Source organism: Protobothrops mucrosquamatus, unplaced genomic scaffold, assembly GCF_001527695.2.
Source record: "Protobothrops mucrosquamatus isolate PMUCROS unplaced genomic scaffold, P.Mucros_1.0 scaffold1851, whole genome shotgun sequence".
Taxonomy (NCBI): Eukaryota; Metazoa; Chordata; class Lepidosauria; order Squamata; family Viperidae; genus Protobothrops; species Protobothrops mucrosquamatus.
The window spans coordinates 57,782-67,822 of NW_015387981.1; the positions used below are offsets into that span (position 1 = coordinate 57,782).

A 10,041-nucleotide genomic window follows, 5' to 3' on the forward strand; every position below is an offset into this window, starting at 1 on the left:
ATACATACATACATACATACATACATACATACATGTATATATATATAGCAACCAAATGGTAAGCACAAAAATCTGCTTGAAAGAAAAAAAAAACATTCACATGACTGAAATTCTGACTGACCCAATAGTAAGTTTCAGGCACAAGGCAGATTCAAAAATTATTTCTGTTTCTGTTACTTAAAGCGGCAGGATGCCAAAGTACAACTTTAATTTTTTTTTCTTTTATACAAACAGCTGGCTGACTGCACCTCGTAAAGGCCTGTGGGGAAATTCCACCGCCCAGATCTCTGATTAAAGGGCATGTGATCACACAATTAACAAAAATGTTGACAAAGGAAAAATGTAAAATCAGTTCAGTTCCTAAACGAAACCACCATTTCCTTCTTCGTTCTCCTTCGCAAGTTCCCATTGAGCAATCAACATCAGCAGGGCAAGTTAGGTTTTTTTGAAATTTCTGCTCACGTCTCCTTAAAGCAGCAGCGCTTTTTTCCTGAGGTGATATGGTCGCCTCCTGCAAATTTTGTGTAATCTCAAGAAAAATCATGTTTGGTTGAGGAGATACAGACAGCGGTTTGGCATGTGCACTGAAATACACTTTTATTTACTTTGAGCCTGAACTCTGCATAGCTGCATTTTAATCAAGGAGAGAAGCAACCTAGAACAGTGGTGGCAAACCTATGGCACGAGTGCCAGAGGCAGCACTCGGAGCCCTCTCTGTGGGCACACATGCCATCGCCCCAGCCCTGCCTCCCCCACGGTTCCTTCCACACCAGCCCCCCCGGAGGGGAGTCATCCCCAGGCACGGCCTGCCTGGAGCAGCACAGCCAACATGGCAGTGGGGACAAGACTCCGCCCTTGCACCCCGTTGCAAACAGATGATGCTGCGGGGCAAGGGTGGAGGGCGTGGCCGCAATGGCGCTACTGGGCTGCCTAGGCGATCTGCGGCGGGTCATGGAGGTGGTGGGTGGCCCTGCAGGTGGGTGGGGATGGGGCAGGGGTGGAACGGGGGTGGGGCAGTTTTTGGGCACTCGGTGTCTAAAAGGTTCACCATCACTGACCTAGAACTAAGGAGAAACTTCCTGACAATTAGCAATCTAGAATTAACAGTTAGAACAATTAATCCTGACAGTTAGAACAATTAACCAGTGGAACAACTTGCCTCCAGAAATGGTGAACGCTCCAACACTGGAAGTTTTTAAGAAGAGACTGGACAGCCATTTGTCTGAAATGGTATAGGGTTTCCTGTCTAAGCAGGGGGTTGGACTAGATGACCTCCAAGGTCCCTTCCAACTTTATTATTATTATTATTATTATTATTATTATTATTATTATTAATAATATATTTATTATATTACTATAATATAATATAGTAATATATTACTACTACTACTCCTACTACTCTTTATTAGAAACAGGAATTAGCAGAGAAAGTGAAGGCAGTTTGCATACACCATTCACCCATAGCAAAATTCTCCATATCCGTAAGTGGCCATCTTTTCTATATAGGTCACAGGTGTCAAACTTGCCGCGTCATGTGACGTGTCGCGACGTATCACAACTTTTTTTGTATTGCTGGAGCTGGGGTGGCACGGCCTCCATATGATGCAACCGGCCCGCGGGCCGGCAGTTTGACACCCCTGATATAGGTAGTCCTTGACTTACAATCATTTGTTTAGTGACTATTTCAAGGTACAATGCCACTGAAAAAAAAGTGACCTATGACGTTTTTTTCACACTTACAATTGTCACAGCATCTCCAGAGTAACGGGATCAAAATTTGGATGCTGGCAACCCAACATCTACAGATAGTTCTCAAGCCCAAAATTTCTGTTGCTAAGCAAAACATTACTGAAATGAGTTCTGCCTCATTTTACGACCTTTCTTGCCGCAGTTGTTAAGTTAGTAACATGGTTGTTAAATGAATCTACCTTCCCCATTGACTTTGCTTGTCAGAAGGTCGCAAAAGGGGATCACACGATCCTGGGACCCTGCAACCGTTATAAATATGAGTCAGTTTCCAAGATTCTGAATTCTGATCACGTGACCAGGGGGATGCTTCAACGGTCATGTGAAAAATGGCTTAAGCCACTTTTTTCAGTGCCCTTGTAACACGGAATGGTCACTAAATGAACTGTTGTAAGTCGAGGACTACCTGTACTTACAACAGTTACAACAGTTGCAGCACTCCAGAGTCATGTGATAATTTATGACCTTCCCAGCCAGCTTCTGACAGGCAAGGTCAATGGAGAAAGCCAGATTCTGGCTTAACAACTGTGTGATTCACTTAACAACTGCAGTGATTCACCTCACAACTGTGGCAAAACAGGTCATAAAATTGGGCACGACTCAGTTAGAAAAACCTCCTTGCTGATCCCAATTGTGGTTGTATGTCGAGGATTAGATGTACACTTACAGTAAGGCACATTGGTAAAAACCAAAAAAAGTTGAAATGCATAGAAAAAGGATTGTCAGTTCTATAGAGTTGGAATGTTTTCCTCTCCGCTGATCTCAATTATATTTTTAGGTCAGTATAGTGGCAATAAAAGAAAATACTATTTATTTTTATCTGCCTTCTCCCATCCTCCTCTGGAGCAAACTAAGCTGCAAAAATACAAAGCTAACTTGGCGTTCATTAATGAATACAGAATGGATGTGAAAGTTGGACCATAAGAAAGGCTGAGCGCCAAAGAATTGAGGCCTTTGAACTATGGTGCTGGAGAAGACTCCTGCGAGTCCCCTGGACTGCAAGGTGTTCAAACCGGTCAGTCCTAGAGGAGATCAACCCTGACTGCTCTTTAGAAGGCCAGATCCTGAAGTTGAAACTCAAATACTTTGGCCACCTAATGAGAAGGAAGGACTCAATGGAGAAGAGCCTAATGCTGGGAAAGATTGAGGGCAATAGAAGAAGGGGATGACAGAGAATGAGGTGGCTGGATGGAGTCACTGAAGCAGTAGGCGTGAACTTAAATGGACTCCAGAAGATGGTAGAGGACAGGAAGACCTGGAGGAACGTTGTCCATGGAGTCGCGATGGGTCGAACTCGACCTCGCAATTAACAACAACAACAACGAATACAGAATGCAGAATGACAGAGTTGGAAGGGACCTTGGAGGTCTTGTAGTCCAACCCCCTGCTCAGGCAGGAAACCCAATACCATTTCAGACAAATGGCTGTCCAACCTCTTCTTAAAAACTTCCAGTGTTGGAGCACCCACAACTTCTGTAGCCAAGCTGTTCCACTGATTAATTGTTCTCACTGTCAGAAAATTCCTCCTTAGTTCTAGGTTGCTTCTCTCTTTGATTCGTTTCCATCCACTGTTTCTTGTCTTGCCTTCTGGTGCTTTGGAAAATAGGTTGATCCCCTTTTCTTTGTGGCAACCCCTCAAATATTAGAACACAGCTATATATCACTCCTAGTCCTTCTTTTCATTAAACTGGAGATACCCAATTCCAGCAACCGTTCTTTATATGTTTTAGCCTCCAGTCCCCTAATCATAATAGTTATGCACTTCTCTAGATACAAGTGATAACTCTCATTTTTAGGGACTTAAAAACCTGATTTTTTGCTAATAAGCATCGAGCAAGAGCACAGATGTCCAGAAAGAAGGTTAAAAACCCAAGAACAAAAAAATAGCGATAGTAGGGAGGAAGAAGAGGAAGTTTAAGAGGCCTGACACCCAAGCAGAAACCACTGAAATTTCTGCTTAAAACATCCTACTATCATCACATGAAGAGAAACCACAGCTATTAACCTTGACGCTGGAAAAAGCAACATACCTCTGATACTAAATATTGCAAAGCAATTATCCCCTCCTTGTAAATATTCCCCAAATTTGGACTTCAGATGGACTTTGCTGATTAAAAAAACACACGGTTCCTATAGTTTTAGTTGGGGATAGGAAAGAGGACACCAGTTGCAAAGTTTTTAATCAATAGATTGAGGAGTTAATTGTATGCTGAATTAAATGAGGCTTCAGTGTTGAGTTAGGTACTATTGCCCGTTATTAACTATACTGCCTTATGCACACATACTCTATGGACAGCTCATTTGGGGTGGGGGGTGGCTGGCCTGAGCCAGCATTGAGATATGAGCAGAGATATCCTACCTGGGCCACTTCAAAACCTGTGGACTTCAACTCCCAGAATCCCCACCCAGCATGGCTGGCTGAGGAATTCTGGGAGTTGAAGTCCACAGGTCTTAAAGTGCCCAGGGTTGGACAACCCTGAACATGAGTGGACTTCAACTCCCAGAATTCCTGAGCCAGCCACGCTGAGGGGAAAGGGAGAGGTTTCCAAGCTGAGCCATGTTGGCTCAGGAATTCTGGGAGCTGAAGTCTACGAGTCATAAAAGAGCCAAGGTTGCCTACCCTTGCTCTAGTTCAGTGGTTCTCAACCTTTTTAATACCGCGACCCCCAACCGGTCATAAGTCGAGGACTAAACCGGTTGTAAGTCGAGGACTAAACCGGTCATAAGTCGAGGACTACCCAACCGGTCATAAGTCGAGGACTTTCCCTGCCTGGGAGCGCCGCGCATGCGTGGTTCCACCCCCCTGCGCCTGCCGAGGCGTAGCTGGCAAGCAGCAGAGACAGAGCAGGCCGACTACCAGCTGGCCCAGCCCAAGGGAGGTAAGGCACCCGCCAAAAAAGGAAAAAAAATGGCGGACAGCCTTGCTTGGCGACCCCCGTGAAATGGTTGATCGACCCCAAATGGGGTCCCGACCCATAGGTTGAGAACCGCTGCTCTAGTTAAAGACTGATAAGCCAAATATTGGGGGGGGGGAGGGAAGCCAAGGCCATTAACCAAGGGGGGAGAGGTAAGGAGAGGCAGATAAACAAACTGATAGAAGGTGGGGTGGGTGGTGGCAATATGGGCCACAGGAAATTGGCAAGAGCATGAATGATAGCAGGGGCATAATTATTAACTCTGGCATATTTGCCCTGCAAAATCACTGGAAGACTCCTTATTTTTTTTTAAAAAAAATATTAAATTTGTATGCCGCCCAGCTCACTATCAAGCGACTTTAAGCGTTCCTTTATCCCAAACATGGAACTACAACACTGCTCCAAGTAGCATCTCTGCTGAAGGAAGGCCGATCCAGAAATATTTCTTGAATGCAACAGGTTTGGTTTTGAGACCCAAATATATTCCCCAAGTTTGTGCATCTCTTCAGTTCAAGTGGAAAATGAGAATTAGGAGGCACTGAATTGGAATGGAGGAAAAGTGTTTGCATAACCAGATTGTCAAAACAATTCTTCTGTTTGCACAATCCACAAGGTCCAAACCAATCAACCATATCGTGAGTCACGGGAATGACTGGTTTCATCTTAAAAGATAGCCATTATGTTTCTAGAATGCTGAATTGCAAATGATCCAGTCTCATTTTAACTTGGTTTAACATGATGGGATAAGCCCTAGCCTGGCATCACCAAACTGTGTTTAGTTACAGCTTCCAATGAGCAATATTCACACAAACTGGGGACGATGGGATTTGTAATTCGGTGGTGAGAGGCGACCTAGATGACTAGCCCTGTCGAGTCGTGTTCAATGAGCTGATTATTGCAGGGGGGGGGGAACTAGGGTAGGTTAAATAGACTAGAAGACCTCTAAGATCCTTTCCAACTCTTGTCTATTCTATTTCTATTTCTGCTTTTTTTCAAAAAGCAACTGGGCTTTCTTGTGGTTTTTTCTTTGAAAACGCTTCGCTTCTCAAGGAGTGAAGTGAAATGAAGTGAAGAAGTTTTTTGGACCATAAGCGAAACTTTCCTGACAGTGAGAACAATTAACCAGTGGAACAACCTGCCTCCAGAAGCGGTGAATGCTCCAACACTGGAAGTTTTTAAGAAGAGACTGGACAGCCATTTCTCTGAAATGGTGTAGGGTTCCTGCCTGAGCAGGGGGTTGGACTAGATGACCTCCAAGGTCCCTTCCAACTTTCTTCTTCTTCTTCTTCTTCTTCTTCTTCTTCTTCTTCTTCTTCTTCTTCTTCTTCTTCTTCTTCTTCTTCTTCTTCTTCTTCTTCTTCTTATTATTATTATTATTATTATTATTTTCAAAGGAAAAAAACCCCCAAGAAAGTCCAGTTGCCTTTTGGAAAAAGCACTCATGCGTTAAATCGACTGGGAACGGTTGAACTTGCGTGTTTGTTTCCCGTTGCAAAGTTTTGATTCTTTTCTGTTTCTTTCCTGAAGAACGGAAGGAAGGAAGGAAGGAAGGAAAAAGTCCAAAAGGCGGCGAGCAGAAAGACGCGCGACTTACCCGCGTCGGAGCAATTGATCTCCCGGGTCGGGGGCCCCTGCCCGCTTCTCACATGGAGCACCCAGGTGCCCTCCAGGTCTTCAAAGGTGCAGTTGGCCGGGGTGTCGGCCGTGCATGGCCCGACCTGCAGGAGGACGGCCAGACACAAGGCGAGCAGGGCTGCCCAGCGCGCCATGGCACCGCGCAGGGCGATCGTAGCGGAGAAACGGGCGCGCCGGATTCACAAGAGCCTGCCGAGCCCTGTCTGTCCCCNTCGGCTGGGCCCGCCCTTGCGTGTCACGTGTGAAGGGCTAGGGTTGTTTGGTCGCTTTCCCAGGGCTCCGAGACGTTTGGTGCGGCGCCTTGGCTGCAGCGCATGTCCCCCCCACCCCACTGCGGGGCGGATTCCTGGAACAGAGATCCAGTTTGCCCGGAATCGATCCGGTGAATTTCAGCTGTTTCCCCGCCCCCCCTTTTTTTTTTTTGCTGGAGAGTTTGTCTCTCTTGCATTCAAATCGGTTTCCCACGTTAGTTTGCAACAGCGGCACAAATCAGAGTCGTCAGGAGAAGGCAGAGCTAATCCTCGACTTAACGACAGTTCGTTTAGTGACCGTTCAAAGTTAAAAGGGCACGGAGGAAGGGACTTATGACCGTTTTTCACACTTAATGACCGTTGTGGCCTTCCCTATGGTTATGCTTGGCTGATCAAAATGCTTGGCAACTGACTCATATTTATGAGGATTGCAGCGTTGGGGGTGTGTGTGTTATATGATCATCTTTTGTGACCTTCTGGGCAAGCAAAGTTAATGGAGCAGCCAGATTCACTTCAGGGCTGTGTTACTAACTTAAGCAGCTGCAGTGGTTCACTTAACAACTGTGGCAAGAAAGGTCGTAAAATGGGGCAAAACTCACTTAACAAATGTCTCACTTAACAACTTAAATTTGGGGCTGCGAGAAGAATCCAGAGAAATAAATATTTGGGGAAATATTAAAAAGGCAGAATATATTTATTTATTTATTTATTTATTTATTTTTTGGATTTATATCCCGCCCTTCTCCCGTAGGACTCAGGGCGGCTGACAATCTATTTAAAATACATACAAAACAATACAAATTTAAAATTAATTAAAAAGAATATTTAAATATTTGTCAAATTTTAAAATATAATTAAAACCCCCCTAAAAATTACCCTAGGCCAGTCCTGCAAGCTGGAATAACCAAGTCTTGAGGGTGCGGCGAAAGGAAGGGAGATCAGGGATAACCCTGATCTCTGGGGGCAGTTCATTCCAGAGGGTGGGAGCTCCCACAGAGAAGGCCCTCCCCCTTGGGGTNGGAATAATGGAGAAGATTTTTAAAAGGCAGAAACTTCTCCCTCCCCACAGCCAGAAAACTCAGCAGAAACCAGCTTTTAGAAATGCAGATGTAGTAATCCATTCAGGAAGGTTGGGAGCAGGAAGCTAGAAGCTGATGAGATTAGGAAGACAAAGATCTCTAAAATCTACATACCCCACCCAAACTCTAAAAGACATGGCCTTTGGGGACATAATAGGATTAACCCACCAATACCAAAAGGACACACTCAGACTCAGCTCAAAGTACATGACACAGGAAATACAAAACCTCAAACAAGAACAGGAAACAACCTCAAGGTATAAAAACCCACCACTCCCTGCTACATGTGGCCAGCTTTTCCAGAGTCATCTTTCTGTCTGGCTCCACCCGTTAATAAAGCAGTCTCCATTTTGATTATTCCCAGTTTGGACTGGACCCTGATGAAGATTTTTCTTTCAACAGGGCTCAATTGTGGTTGTAAATTGAGGACTACCTGTACTGTTAGTAGGAAAGAAAACGGGGCAACGGCTGTAAAGCAGGAAATAGTTTTAAAAGTGCATCTGAAATTTTGGGAGAAATAAAAAGAGCAAAAAAGGTTTTAAGGGCTTTTTGCCATGGCTGAGTTGAATTGCTCTGGCAGAAAACTGTATATAAAATTAGCTGTCTGAATTGCTCACTGTTGTTATGCTTTTACTCCTAATCATTGTCAAAATCCTGGTTTCCTCGGGGGCAGGTAATCATGGTGCCCTTAAATGGCGTCCTTGGATTAAGGGGCAAAATAATTTGTGAAGGGTTGTACAGTTAAGGATGAGCTGAAGATATAATTGGCATCCACTGGGGGAAAAAGTGATGTTTGGACTGAAATTAGGTGACAATCACTCTTTAGAGCAGTTCTTTTCAACCTTGCCAGCTTTAAGAGATGTGAACTTCAACTCCCAGAATCCCTAGAATCCTTTGCTGGTTGAGGAATTCTGGGAATTGAAGTTCGCATAAGTTAAAGTTGCCAAGGTTGAGAAACACTGCTTTAGAGGATGATAAAGATGGGGGAAGTTTACCAACTGTGTTTATCATCATCGATAAGGCCCTGTGTCTCTTTCTTAGGCACCTTATCTCTTACAGATAATGGGATCAAGATGTCCCATGGTGAAACTCTTTAATAAACCAGGAGATCATGAGTTCTAGTACTGCTCTAGGCATGGAAGCTGGCTTGGTGACTTTGGGCCAGTCCTCCTCTGTCTCAACCAAACCCCACCTCACAGGGTTGTGGGGAGAAATAGGAGAAGGAAGAACTATAAGTTATGTTTGCCACCTTGAGTTCTGTATAAAATAATAAAGGCGGGATATAAATAAAATAAATACAGGTAGTCCTCAACTCATGACCAAATCGAGTGCAAAGTTTCTGTTGCTAAGCGAGACACTTGTTAAGGGAATTTTGCCCCATTTTATGACCTTTCTTGCCACAGTTGTTAAGTGAATCACTGCAGTTGTTAGTAACACGGTTGTTAAGTGAATCTGCCTTCCCCATTGACGTTGCTGGTCAGAAGGTCACAAAAGGGGATCACACGACCTCAGGACACTGCAGCTATCATAAACATCTGGATTTTGATCACATGACCACGGGGATGCTACAAAGGTTGTGTCAGGTCCCTAAAGAAATGTATTCTTTCCATTTGCATATTGAATTTGTAAACCTTCTTTGTGACCTGCCATTCTGTTGGAGAGGGGAGTTTTTGGGATTGCAAAATGATGCCCTTCCCCCAGGTGATGGAATGTCTCACCCTTATCTAAGAGACGTTTGCCTAGGAGCCAGAAGGAAACGAAAGGGAGAGAGACCTTGAAAGAACGTATTGAATGCTGCTTTTATTATATTGCTTTAGTGGGTTTTCCCCCCAGACCTCGCCTTGAATCCCTGCTGTCACTAGCCCCTAATAAAAGTTCCTTTTGTTGTTGTCGTTAGTTGCGAAGTCATGTCCGACCCATCGCGACCCCATGGACAACGTTCCTCCAGGCCTTCCTGTCCTCTACCATCTTCTGGAGTCCATTTAAGCTCACACCTACTGCTTCAGTGACTCCATCCAGCCACCTCATTCTCCGTCGTCCCCTTCTTCTATTGCCCTCCATCTTTCCCAGCATTAGGCTCTTCTCCAGTGAGTCCTTCCTTCTCATTAGGTGGCCAAAGTACTTGAGTTTCAACTTCAGGATCTGGCCTTCTAAAGAGCAGTTGGGGTTGATCTCTACTAGGACTGACCGGTTTGATCGCCTTGCAGTCCAGGGGACTCGCAGGAGTCTTCGCCAGCATCATAGTTCAAAGGCCTCAATTCTTCTCCAGCACCATAGTTCAAAGGCCTCAATTCTTCTCCAGCACCATAGTTCAAAGGCCTCAATTCTTTGTCGCTCAGCCTTTCTTATGGTTCAACGTTCACAGCCATACATTGCAACTGGGAAAACCATGGCCTTGACTATACGCACTTTTGT

General features: G+C 44.7%; 1 protein-coding gene across 1 annotated transcript in view; it reads right to left on the reverse strand.

Moving 5' to 3' along the window:
- CTSC (cathepsin C) overlaps window positions 1-6,494 on the reverse strand; it is a 37,275-nt gene extending 30,781 nt beyond the window's left edge. Inside the window, exon 1 of the mRNA XM_029285553.1 lies at window positions 6,245-6,494. Coding sequence (XP_029141386.1) covers window positions 6,245-6,430 — 186 coding nt within the window. The 5' untranslated portion in view covers window positions 6,431-6,494. The remainder of the gene's footprint in view (window positions 1-6,244) is intronic.
- Window positions 6,495-10,041: the final 3,547 nt, after the last annotated feature.